Raw genomic sequence first — 14009 nt, 5'->3', positions numbered from 1 at the left:
AGCCAATGCAGCTCTTGTGTTAAATCCAATAAGTAGAGCAGGGGGCAGGGCAGAAAGCTCTCAGGTGTTCTCGCTGACCTCAGGTTAATGGAACGTTAATGTGGACAGGTCAGGCCGCACTATGACTGTCACCATGACAACACCACTGTGACCCCCTCATGAGGATTTGGGGGGGGGTTTAGGGGTCTGATGAGCATCAGGTTGTCATGTGTCACTGGTTTGTAGGTGTGATGATATTCATATGTTACTCTTGTGTGTGTGTGTGTGTGTGTGTGTGTGTGTATGTGTGTGCACATGTGAGCATACCCTCCTCAATGACGCGTCCCTTGTCGTCCAGCATGCCCTGCACCTCGCAGCCTCTCACGTACACCAGGCCAGTCTGCGCCACGAAGGGCTGGCGCCGGTCGAAGCGCGTGCCGTAGGGCAGGTTGGGTCGCACCGTGATCAGAAAGCAAACATCGTGCTTCCGCAGCCCTAGAGAGAAAGAGGTTAGAGAGAGAGAGGAATAGAGTGTGTTGGAGAGAGAGGGGTTGTAGAGTGAGACAGAGTAACAATGTGGGGCGGGGGATTGGAGAGAGCGAGACAAGTTGCCCTGTCAGCGTTTGGTTGATCTTTAAAACATGAAGCTCTAATTATACAATGGGGAAACGGTAAGAAATGGTAAGGCAGGGGTGTCCAGATTAGATCATGTGAAAATGCTGGGGGGCCAGGTGCTTCTCACATCATATGGGTTATAAATAAAATAAAATAAAAAATCACGTACACAAGTACTCTAAAGATTTTGTTTACCATCTGAAAACATTAGTTCTGCCTGTGCCGTTCCTACTTGGTGCTTGTACAAACTCTATGATAGTGCGGTCATCGTTAGGTGAAGGGAAAAAATGCAAATTGAATTTGCTTGATTAACCAATACTGTGTGGAGGGCCACATATAGTATATTTTGAAAGACAAGCCGAGGGCCACTTAAAAACTGTCCGCGGGCCGCAATTGGCCCCAGGGCTGCACTTTGGACATGCCTGCGGTAAGGGGAAATGGTAAGGGGAGAGAATGAAACCGTACTTCACATCTCCATTGAATTACAACAAAATTAAGTAAGACTGTAAATAAAAGTGGGGGAAGATGGAGAAAGAGAAGATTCTGAGGCTGGTGGCGAGGACAGTCTTACACTAATGGATCATGGCTTGTAGCTGAGATTCCTTCAGTAAATAAAGATTTATGTGGGATACAGTAGTGAACCCTCCACTTAAAGCCTCTGTGTATTTTATGTTTAAAGTGGTGCCGTGTGTCGCTGGCATACATTGAAGCGTGAACACAAGCTATATCATTCTCTATAGAGCTAGAGCAGTCAACCTGCCCAATGCTTCACGGTCCTTTCCATGTTCCCCCGTGAATCAATGTCTTTGAGGATGACAAGCTACAGTTAACGTTATCTACAGCGCCCCTGCCTGCAACACAGAGAGACAAAAAAGAGGAGGAGATAAAAGACGGAGGCGACAGACAGTGTACAGAAGTGGCATCATGTCTTCACAGAGACACAAGGCGGGAGGGCTCACGAGTCAAGGTCTGGCAGGATTGAATAGAGTGGTGAGGGAAGACTTTATGGAGGATATAAACTGTTCAGAGACAGCAGGAAGTAACAGGAAAAGGAGGGTGTGTGGGAGGGGAGAGCAATATGGAAGCCAGGAGGCCTCTTAATGTATGATACTCTTAATGTGCATCAGGTACACTTTTTATGTGCTGCTGCTTATTTTGTATCCCTGACGAGGCCAAAAACAAGTCTGCCCCTTGTGTGGACATTAATAATTGATTATATACAGTACACAGAAACAAAGTGGTTTTGGGTGTGAGACAGAAAACAGCAGACCTAGATATTTGTATAGATGATAATGATGATGATGAAAATAAATGGTGGATAGTAGATAGACAAGTAATGCACAGATAAAGAGATAGATGGATAGATTGGAGGTAAACACACACACTTCATTCGTACCTTCCCACTCATGTTTGATATGATCTCGTATGTTGAGGTTGACAGTGACATCAGCTCGGACGCGTGCGGGCCAGTTCTCTCCTATGTTGGGCTTGGCAACCTCGACTATGGAGAAGGAGGTGATCATCTGAGCCATCCTGGCCCAGCCGCCGAATACCACTCCCCCATACTCTGACTGCCTGTGTGGAGGGAGACACACAACAAGCAGTTAGAGGAAAAACACAATGAACATCCATGAGTGTGATGATTTGTCGGACGAAGTACACAATATGAGCAAACGTGCAGGTGGCTGTTGAAAGGTGAGGTGTACTAGGTGTTGTGGCCAGTGTACAAATCAGGCTCTTAGTATTCAGGAAGCATGCACTGTTTATTTTTTTGCCTTTATCAAGTTGGTGTCCAAATAAACATTGAGGCTGGTATGATAATGATGTAGGCCTGAAATCAATGCAATACATTTCCACAGTTCCGCAGACAGTAAATCCCCCCGGCTCCACTCCTGTCAGATCAACGCTGGACTGGAACACAGTGCTGCCATTTAAGAAGCATAATGATCTGATGTTTTGGCGGCAAGGGACTCCTGGCAGTTTAACTTGTGGGGCCCCCCTGTGGCTGAAAATGGAGGCCAGCTCTGTCGCCGGCTCCTCTCTGCCAGCTATGCTATTTGCCAAGCTGGAGCAGTCTGGGACTTGACAAAATTTGAGTTTTGTTGTAAAAAAGTTCAGTCAGAATTCTAAACCAGGTTAGGAGGGCTTTGAGTCTACCAGATGTTTCTGTCCTCACACCAGTTTGTTTTAATCATTCTTTTTTATCTCCCTGGTCAGACAGGAACTATCACGTCTGGAGTGAGAGGGGGCTGGTTTCCATCAGAGACCTATACATATACATAGATGGTCATTTCGCATCCTTTGATCTTCTGAGGAGGTAATTTGAATTGCCCAACACGCACTGGCTTAGATACTTACAAGTCAGAGACTATGTTCGATCCAAGATTCGTGACTTTGCAGTTCTCCCAAATGAACATGCTTTTTTGATAATTTCTTAGCCCCCCCTCATTCCAGGCATCTTATTTCTAGATTTGTGTGTCTGTTTGATGATTGTATCAGGGCCCCCACTGAGAGGATTAGGGAGGCGTGGCAGGAGGAACTTGGTGTTGTCCTGTCTGAAATGATATGGGACAGGAGTCTGTCTGTGGTCCAACTCTGCTCAATTAACAGCAGACACCAGCTGATCCAATTTAAAGTCACTCACCGTCTTCATTACTCCAAGTCTAGGTTGCACAGGATCTACCCCTCTGTCTCATCACTATGTGATAGGTGTCAGGTGTTGGAAGGTACACTATCCCATGCTTTTTGGTTTTGCCCTTCGCTATCTGGATTCTGGGCCAACATATTTGATTGGTACTGTAAGGCCTATAAAATAACTCTTCAGCCGGAGGCAGAACTCGCCATCTTCGGCTGTTCAGAATCCTCTCTGCTCCTCGCTAATGCTGTGCAACAGTCTCTGACGCAGGGGATGACTGTTTCTGAAGGAGACAGTTTTCTTGCTAAAGGTCCCCCTCTGCACCTTCTATTCGGCTGTGGCTGACGGACATGGTCTCGGTTGTGCGTATGGAGAGACTCCGGTTCCTGAGGACCAATTCGCTCAAGAAATTCTCGGTTATTTGGGACCCGTTTCTGGCCTACTTGGACGAGGTTGGGAGAAACGGGTGATTCGCCCGGCTGACTTTTTATGGACCCCTTCCGTGTGATCCCACACACTCTTACAAGCACACGAGCACTTGAATGCAGCTGGTTAATGCCAACACTGGAATATAGATGTATGTATGTTTTTGTTTTTGTCCGAGTCTGTTTGTTCCCTATGTTTTGAAAATTGTAAAATAATATATATATATATAAAAAAAAAAAAAAAGCATAATGATGCTAAAAAAATAACTCCATGCTGGCAAAAAACAAAACAAAAAACAACAACAAAGTAGGGGTGGACAAATTAAATTAGGTTCAAAGATTACCTTCCTTAAAGGATGGGTTTACCGATGGGGAATATGAATATATATTAATTCTTAAAAAATCTTAAATTTCGAATCCGTTGAAATTTTTGAAATTGCTTGTTCACAGCCAGAGAAAAAAAATTTCGTCGAAACGCGTCACCTGGCCCATTTTTTTTTTTTTTTTTTCATTTTTTTTTTCTCTGGCTGTGAACAAGCAATTTCAAAAATTTCAACGGATTCGAAATTTTAGATTTTTTAAGAATTAATATATATTCATATTCCCCATCGGTAAACCCATCCTTTAATCTATTTCCGGTCTTTAAATAAAAAAAATAAAATAAAAAAAAGTGCTCCTTTTAGGAAAATGTCAGCTGGTCTAATATTGTTTTATACACATTACATCGTCTAATCTTGTACACCAGGTTGAGGTTCCTTAGGAGGTAGTCATGGTCTACATGTGTAGTGTAAATGTGGGGTAGGCCTCATTTCTGCAAAAAGCAGGTATAGTGTGAGGTGACCTCTAACATCTAAACCAGACTGCTACCTATATGCTCACTCTAGCTTGATAGCACAAGGTGTTGTTACAGCAGAATGTGTATATGGAGAAAATGTAGATGAAAAAGGAATTCAGGATGTCTAACCATGGTTTCATTCGTGACACCACGTCCTCTATGTCCTGTCTGATCTCGTAGGTTGACTCCAGGCGAAAAAGGTTAAAATTCCTCAACAGGTAGTCATGGAGGGTCAGGAACTGGAGGTTGAGCTTGGGTAGGGCCAGACAACCTGAATAGCCAGACATAAAGGGTGAAGAGAGAGAAGAATACGGTAAGTACATTCATAATTAGACTATTAGATACATCAATTTAGGCTCGCTATCATGTTTGTATACAATTACAAGAAAAAGAATGAATGGTCAAATATATGTCTCTCTACCTCAGTTATTTTGCTTCTATAAAGTCTATTGAAATGTTACATGAATAATGCGCTTAGGGGTGTTGTTTGAATCATGGGTGTCATCTTAGTGGCTGAAGGTGCCCTTGCCAGCGAAAGAGGATTCCCCATGATAGGGGAATGGGGATGAGGATAACACAGCATGGGGGTGTACGGGTGTGCGTATGATAGGGCATTGGCTAGACATGCAAGCGCGTGAGCTGTGGCACAGGCACACTTTCACACCCAGCCACCCAAACAAACACACACACGTGCAAACAAACACACAATTCACGCACGCAGGCATGCATGCATACACACAGACAGACAGACACACCTTCGCCTGAGTAGTACTCTGTCGGGACAATGTTCTCATCCCAGATAATCTTCTCCGTTGGATAAAGGGGCATCTGGTTAAGTTGCTCAATCTGAGAGATCCTGCGCTCATGACGGGACACCTGTGTGTGACAGACAGCAAGAGACGGAACAGAGTGAGAGATTGCGTTAATGAACAAATGTCCCTATGTCCCTTCTCAAAGATGTTGATCCTCTCCCTCACTAGGAGACAGCCCAGGGAATAAAGAAAAATAAATCCACAGAATCAGGTCACTCCACCATTCTATTACATAATAACTACAGTAAACATCTGGGGCCCTATCTTCCCAAAAACGGTAATTTAGCGTTTGCGCTCGTTTAACGCCATGCGTCATGCAAATTGGGGGCGGGCACAAGCGCATGCCTGTTATAATTGTACTGGGCATAGGCTGCCAAAGCAGGCGTTTCAGCGCTAAAATGTGGGCATAGATGGCTTTATCCTATCGTCAGCAGCGCGCAATTACTTTGCGCTAAGAGCTTTGAAAAGGACCTCTTATCCGCTAAAACACTCGCTGTGCTTGATCGCGCACCATAATCTCCGCGCTGTGCAGCGCAGAAACGTCATTACGCACGGACGTGCCACCCCAGGAAATCTGCTGCTAAAATTGGGTAACCAGCAGATTATTCGGTGAGGCAATCAACTATAATTCACTGAGAATTTTTTATCACATGCAAGGAGGGGTTATGGTAAATGAACTGAGAAAACTGGTACCAATAGGCTATTCACCTTCACCTGCTATAACCCGGAGGGTGGTTGGCATCACAGCCGATCTGGCAGCTCAGTGTTTCACGAGTTTTAATTGAGGTCATTGTAAATCCTCCAATCTTTTCTTTTGTCTCCGCCGTTTACCCGCTGCAAACACGTTTCTATTGTCCCACCCCAGTCAACAAAATAACCCGAATTGCATCAAAACTCAATGTTTTTAACAGGTATATGATGTGATGGTGTCGTTATGAGATAGGGATAATATATACAGTCAATAGGCCTACACCTATGCAAATTACACATGGGGAGAATTACAGCATGCGTCACGCAAACTGTACTGCAAGACGGAAATCTGGTTTGATTGATGCAATGCCCAGGCATTGCCAGGCCACAACTGTGAATAATTCTGGTGGTTAACACCGCCCAAATCCCGTTTGCGCCATGCATAAATGATTTGGCACGCCTCTAATCTGCGCTTGTGCCCGTTGTTGTGATAAATTATGCTCCCCCGCGAGTATTGCATCCTCACGATATTTTGGGGCTCTTTTAACTTAAAAACAGGGAGGTCACGTCTACTCAAACAATTATATAATTTTTAAACGGTTATGTTTCTGTATAAATCATTACAATTATGCTCCCGTGAGGTGGGGATGCTTTTTTTTGCTGCTGGGTGGGGGTGCAAAACTCGGCATAACACCTGGACAAATGCGCAAGGCGGACTGTTATCTTGTCTGCGTTAAGGCAAATAGGGGATATCGCCTGTATGAAGATAGGGCCCCTGGTGTCACTAAAACCTGTTATCAGATGTTATCTCAGGGTAGTTATTTTGCTAGACTTCAATTAGCAAACGTGTCTGTGTTTGAACACATGTAGCCTATATGTGTATAGTAAGTACATAGGCCACGTCACATTATAGGCTACATATTTGCACATCTGTTGGATTATCACACCCCTGCATCAAGTTTGTTTACATGCTGTTTATGAGTTTTAGAACAGAGTGCCCTAGAACAGTGGAGGGGAGGAGTCAGTGGTTATGTGTTGATCAAACTATCATGCTCTAGGAGCGATATAATCCCCTCTGCTCTCAAATGTGCCCCACTAGCCGCAATAAGGATAATCCTGTTATAGTGCCATGTCCCCTGCCTATCAGTATGGGACCCAGGGTCAGAGGGGACAAGGATGTGCTGTTTGGATGGACGGGTCAGCACTGCTCCTCCGTAGACCCTGCAGAGACCAATAGCATTTTGGAGACTAGTTGCTTTACTATACAGTTGCTTCACTCTAGACTTGGAATAAGTAAGCAGGTAGGGGAACATTATGTTGTTCAAGGACACTGTGTTCAAAACTGAGTTTTTGGTTCATTTTCCAAGGGATGGTAAACTGTAAAAAAAGAAAGAAAAAAAGAGCAGATTTATTGCGTACAACTATTCCATATTATTTACGTGTATTAAATTATATATCATTCTGTAAGAAGAGGAGTAGTTTGTTTATTCCACAGGTTAGACAATGCAGTAGTGTACATGGTGATTTCCCCTATAGCTCTCCTGACTGCATCCCTGTAGGTGTTATGATGGACTCATCTAAATTCAGGCACAACAGCACAGTGTCCCTTCTGGAAAAGAAAGTTCCCCTTATATTAAATTATTCACCATGTGAGGGAGATTGATATCTGCTGCAGAATACAGACCAGCTCATCTGCTCCCTCAGAGGAAGTCAATAGCCTAAACTAGTCTAACAGCAGCACTGCCTCTCAAAAGGTGCGGCTCCTCCCCTCTAAGCTTAATTATGAGTGTGTTCTCTGCAGCATGTGACCCGTTTTGCAAGCGTACGACAAGGTCAGGTCCTGCGGCCCCTTCCTCCGCTCTGGCACATGTATATTACACACACACTAGACTCTGGCACATGTATATTACACACACACTAGACTCTGGCACATGTATATTACACACACACTAGACTCTGGCACATGTATATTACACACACACTAGACTCTGGCACATGTATATTACACACACCAAATCAAAGAGATCTTGCTTGGTGGGGGCAAGCTGGGGCGCACACAAATGAGTACCCTGAGATTGGCTCTTGCAATCTAATCAGATAATTATGAAAAGACTCCACTCATCGCTTCTCAGAGAGGACCTGGGGAGGGTCTGAGTGGGTAAAGGCTCCTCTCCTTTGCTTCTCAGAGAGGACCTGGGGAGGGTCTGAGTGGGTAAAGGCTCCTCTCCTTTGCTTCTCAGAGAGGACCTGGGGAGGGTCTGGGTGGGTAAAGGCTCCTCTCCTTTGCTTCTCAGAGAGGACCTGGGGAGGGTCTGAGTGGGTAAAGGCTCCTCTCCATTGCTTCTCAGAGAGGACCTGGGGAGGGTCTGAGTGGGTAAAGGCTCCTCTCCATTGCTTCTCAGAGAGGACCTGGGGAGGGTCTGAGCGGGTAAAGGCTCCTCTCCATTGCTTCTCAGAGAGGACCTGGGGAGGGTCTGAGCGGGTAAAGGCTCCTCTCCATTGCTTCTCAGAGAGGACCTGGGGAGGGTCTGAGTGGGTAAAGGCTCCTCTCCTTTGCTTCTCAGAGAGTGCTTCTCAGAGAGGACCTGGGGAGGGTCTGAGCGGGTAAAGGCTCCTCTCCATTGCTTCTCAGAGAGGACCTGGGGAGGGTCTGAGTGGGTAAAGGCTCCTCTCCTTTGCTTCTCAGAGAGGACCTGGGGAGGGTCTGAGCGGGCCATTATATATAACCACAGGTCAGCGTGCCAGCACCCTCTTTGATGATGAATCCTATAGCATGTGTGAGTGTGTGTTGGGGCGACTAGCGGGACAAGGCTCCATAAAAAAGGGGGGGGGGGGGTTATGAGTGCAGGGGAAGGGGAACCAGAGAGGATAATACAACCAGATCCAGCCTTTCAAAAGTTAGTGGGAAAAAGGGTATTTTTATCTCTCATCAGCATTGTCCTCAATTCACCCCAGACCTAACACATGCTCACATAAAGCAGTAATTGGATTAAAAGGCAAATTCAAGAGGAACAGGCAGTGAAGAGGAGATACTCTATGTATTCCAAGGTCAAAAGCAGAAATTAATTACTTTAAAATGAGAAACCCAAAACCTATTATGCCTGTAGCATTTGCTGACTGTTGCACAAATAATTGGTCACCAACATCGTTTGTGGAGGTGCACAAACTTAACATTACTTAATTCTGCCTCATCCCACTATTCAGTCATCTCCCTCCAATCAATTAAATGGTCTGATGCATTATTAAAGATTGTCTGAGAAACTGATTTGAACCTTTTGTTTACAGAGAATCAATGGGACCATATTTGCCACAAACAAACAACAACCAAACAAAAATGTCATTTAAGAAACAGGTTCATTTCGTTTAAAGATTTTGAACCAATATTACTGGACTCCATGAAGGTTGCACAGACTAGGCCACAAAGAAGTAAGGTAAGGCGAAGGGTACACGTCCTGTGGGAGTGCAGGGTTTTCCTAACCTGACGCTGCCAGATGGGGCAGTATTGAGTTCACAACACCACAATACCGCCCCCGTCTGACAGAGTCAGGCTAGGGTTTTCCCTGCCTATTTAACTCAAAACCTGTGTATTATTGGCCGCCACCTTTATTATTACTCTTGGTAAAAAAAAACATGGCTGACATTACTGTCTTTGAAAGGCTCTAGCGGTCTAATTTTTAAATCTAGAGTGAAGCTAAATGGGATCATATGAAACTAGAAGGCATCCAATGGTTAGCCTGGGTAAACCCAGCCTCCACGTGACCTCTATGTGCTATCAGTCATGAAGAAACCTACGCTACAGGCATAGCCTCCTGTGACGTCACGTTGAAGGCTGGGTTTACCCAGGCTATCCAATGGTACCAAGCTGGTCATGCTAGCTTGTGGGGAAGGGGGCTAAATAACGCTCTGAGCTTTAAGTTGAGTGCACAGACTAATTACACCCATTCCTAACTGGACGCGATGCGGACGAGCGAGCAAACATCAAATTATAGCTTCCCTTTTTCCAAATAAAGCTGCTAACCTGCTCCGTGCATCAGCAAACAGGCTGAAGCTGCTCTGTGCATCAGCAAACAGGCTGAGCTGCTCTGTGCATCAGCAAACAGGCTGAAGCTGCTCCGTGCATCAGCAAACAGGCTGAAGCTGCTCCGTGCATCAGCAAACAGGCTGAGCTGCTCCGTGCATCAGCAAACAGGCTGAAGCTGCTCCGTGCATCAGCAAACAGGCTGAAGCTGCTCCGTGCATCAGCAAACAGGCTGAAGCTGCTCCGTGCATCAGCAAACAGGCTGAGCTGCTCCGTGCATCAGCAAACAGGCTGAAGCTGCTCCGTGCATCAGCAAACAGGCTGAAGCTGTCCTAACCTGCTCCGTGCATCAGCAAACAGGCTGAAGCTGTCCTAACCTGCTCCGTGCATCAGCAAACAGGCTGAAGCTGTCCTAACCTGCTCTGAACAGTCAAACAATGTACCGTAAGCATAACAGACAGTAGGCTAACGTTAGGCATATTTCCGACTGTTAGATTCATTATCAACACAAGACAGTAACGTTATTAGTGGGGCTGGTGGTAATTTCTATAAATATAGCTAAATCTATTAGTTAGCCGCGTATAGCATCAAGCTAACATTATGGTTATAATAGGCACTCAGCACTGCAGCTAACTGCAGTCAAACAATAATGTTCCATGACCATAAGCATAACATCAAGCTAACATTATGGTTATAATAGGCACTCACCACCGCAGCTAACTGCAGTCAAACAATAATGTTCCATGACCATAAGCATAACGGTAGTAACGTTAGGGTTGCATTACTTCACACAAGACGGTAATGTTAGCAGAGTTTCTGACCAGGTGGCCAGATACTTGTACTACGGAGTGACAATAAAAATCTTGAATCTTGAAAATCCATTAGCAAGCAGCTAATGTTATCTGGTCAAAACCACATTACAGTAGCTACAAGCAGCAAGTTCCCTTCATGAACCGAAAACACAGTCCTGACTCGTTTCCCCCCGGTGTCGGTCACATTGCTGCTGTCTGGCCAGACGGGCTTCATTAGATAAATATTTATTTATTTAGTGTGGACTTTTTCTGGAGTCTGTGTTGTTGTTTCCTTTTGCTAGCAGCTAGCGACGAACGTAACGTTAGCCATTTCCTGTTAGCCGTCTAGGACAAGAGGCAAGCTCGTGAACGCGCGCAGACGTCACATCCTCTAGCTGTGGCGGGAAATGCTAACCCCTTCGAAACTGCGGTATTTCCATGTATCTTCTGAACGGCTAGTCGGAGAGAAACGCCCCTGGTCGCCATTTTTAAGTTATGTCAAGGCGCATTCACTCATTGCCAATAAAAAACACTTTGTGCACATTTATTTCTCGCCAGAACCGACGGAATGGGCCTTTAATGAGATAGGTCTGTCGATGCTACATACATTTTTTTGGTGGTGATTGGTCAAACGGTGTAGATGTTAAAAATGTGTTTTTCAAAACTTTCAAAATATCTCAAAAAAGTTCCAGGCCCTTGAGGCAAATTTGTAGAGCAAGGTCAGCTGAACATGCGTAAAAAAGGTTTTGTGAAAATATGACTTAAGTTGTGGAAGTTATAGCCTTTCAAAGTCTGACATTTTTAACTTCAACTATAGCGCCCCCATCAGACCGATTGGGGAAATATTTCTGGAGCTAGTAATGGTTACCATTAATGTGTCATTGGGCCAAATTTTATATGTCTGCAATGTACCAACTCACAGGAATTTGCACCAACTTGGACACCTCAGTAAGTGTTCTGGATTGACTGAGTGAGTGAGTGAATGAATGACTGACTGACTGACCGTAAAATGTCTTCTTATGACCACGGCTCCGCTAGCGGGCATCATGGTAAAAAACATGGACAATTCAACAGGAGCAAAGACTGCACTTACCAGCAGCTCAAGGAGAACCTCCTTCTCATAGGTGGTGTCTTGTCCTTCATACAGCTCTGGCAACAGACATAGATACGAGGCCACCTGATGGAGCGTGTTGGAACTACAGAGAGAGAAAAGGGACAGGAAGAAAAGAAATATGAGAAACTGGGGGGGGAAATCAACAATCTCTGCATTTTTAAGATGATCCATAATACACTTTGTGAATTCTGATGACAGTAAGCAGACAATGATTAAGTGCTGTCCTATGGCAATGATTTACTGATTGCTGAAGTGCTTAGTTAGCAAGGTCAAGCTTAGGACAGGAAAAATCTAATGCTTTGTCACATTACAGGGGGGGATGCATGCTCATTTTATATCCATTGCTTTGGTGCATCATGTTTTATTAAAGCACACTGTGTTCAGGTCCAGCTTCTTTTTAGTGACACTCCCTTTCCCCGCTATAAGCAACATTTTCCAAATGGCAACATCACTATTTGCACAAAGGTACAGAGCCGTTTCTAATTCTTTGTGCTTGTTAGCATTGCGGTGTAAGGCAATTCTGTGGTTTGCTTTGACACTGCACTCCTGCTCTGTCAGCATGTGTGCGTTAAGGGGCTGGCGTGCATTGATGCGACAGGATTATGAAAATCAAAGAAAGCCCATCTCGATCTCTGATTGATCGAGAGCTGAGGCACAGCTCTCTGCATACAGACCTGTTCAAATCAGGCCGAGCTGAGGCACAGCTCTCTGCATACAGACCTGTTCAAATCAGGCCGAGCTGAGGCACAGCTCTCTGCATACAGACCTGTTCAAATCAGGCTGAGCTGAGGCACAGCTCTCTGCATACAGACCTGTTCAAATCAGGCTGAGCTGAGGCACAGCTCTCTGCATACAGACCTGTTCAAATCAGGCTGAGCTGAGGCACAGCTCTGCATACAGACCTGTTCAAATCAGGCTGAGCTGAGGCACAGCTCTCTGCATACAGACCTGTTTAAATCAGGCTGAGCTGAAGCACAGCTCTCTGCATACAGACCTGTTTAAATCAGGCTGAGCTGAGGCACAGCTCTCTGCATACAGACCTGTTTAAATCAGGCTGAGCTGAAGCACAGCTCTCTGCATACAGACCTGTTTAAATCAGGCTGAGCTGAAGCACAGCTCTTTGCATACAGACGTGTTCAAATCAGGCTGAGCTGAAGCACAGCTCTCTGCATACAGACCTGTTCAAATCAGGCTGAGCTGAAGCACAGCTCTCTGCATACATACCTGTTTAAATCAGGCTGAGCTGAAGCACAGCTCTCTGCATACAGACCTGTTTAAATCAGGCTGAGCTGAAGCACAGCTCTCTGCATACATACCTGTTCAAATCAGGCTGAGCTGAAGCACAGCTCTCTGCATACAGACCTGTTCAAATCAGGCTGAGCTGAAGCACAGCTCTCTGCATACAGACCTGTTTAAATCAGGCTGACATACTGTGACACAGGCAAGGTCTGCTACACAAAGTGGGACACAGGGACTGGACACATTCTGACAGGCCTGCATGGACAGCCACACGTGGCACTGACCAACTGTAGCCATGTGTGTGTGTGTGTGTGTGTGTGTGTGTGTGTGTGTGTGCATTCTGCTAGTCATGATGCCATGCTTGGTCATTTGGGTGGCCGTTGTGCCAATGCTGCAGTTTGGTGGCCCAGTAGCTGGCCTGGTATGGGTCATGTGGGCACTCCTTCCCTTAGCAACAAAACAACAGCAGAGTAGCAGCTCACTGTGAGTGATGAAAGGAGACTGGACCAGGTCATAGCTGACAGCTGAGCCACAGGCAGGGGGAGGTAAGGAGGAAGGCTATTTCTCTGGTGGTCCATAAGCACTTTTCTCTTTAGGGGCCTGTCTCATTTCCTCTTTACCCTGGGGCCGGTCTCATTTCCTCTTTACCCTGGGGCCTGTCTCATTTCCTCTTTACCCTGGGGCTGCTCTCATTTCCTCTTTACCCTGGGGCCGGTCTCATTTCCTCTTTACCCTGGGGCTGCTCTCATTTCCTCTTTACCCTGGGGCCGGTCTCATTTCCTCTTTACCCTGGGGCCTGTCTCATTTCCTCTTTACCCTGGGGCTGCTCTCATTTCCTCTTTACCCTGGGGCCTGT

General features: G+C 45.6%; 1 protein-coding gene across 2 annotated transcripts in view; it reads right to left on the bottom strand.

The window, feature by feature from the left end:
• Nucleotides 1–14009, bottom strand: part of aqr (aquarius intron-binding spliceosomal factor) — a 112270-nt gene that overhangs the window by 64586 nt on the left and 33675 nt on the right. For both annotated transcript variants that reach the window (XM_083632899.1, XM_083632898.1), the window contains 5 exons: nucleotides 11894–11996; nucleotides 5245–5365; nucleotides 4619–4760; nucleotides 1991–2169; nucleotides 307–474 (listed from right to left, as the gene is read on the bottom strand). In XM_083632899.1, the coding sequence (XP_083489025.1) occupies nucleotides 307–474; nucleotides 1991–2169; nucleotides 4619–4760; nucleotides 5245–5365; nucleotides 11894–11996 (713 nt within the window). The remainder of the gene's footprint in view (nucleotides 1–306; nucleotides 475–1990; nucleotides 2170–4618; nucleotides 4761–5244; nucleotides 5366–11893; nucleotides 11997–14009) is intronic.

This window comes from Poromitra crassiceps (assembly GCF_964638095.1).
Source record: "Poromitra crassiceps genome assembly, chromosome: 3".
Lineage (NCBI taxonomy): Eukaryota > Metazoa > Chordata > Actinopteri > Beryciformes > Melamphaidae > Poromitra > Poromitra crassiceps.
Note: the sequence above shows the minus strand (reverse complement) of the source record. Positions and strands in the feature narration are given on the sequence as shown.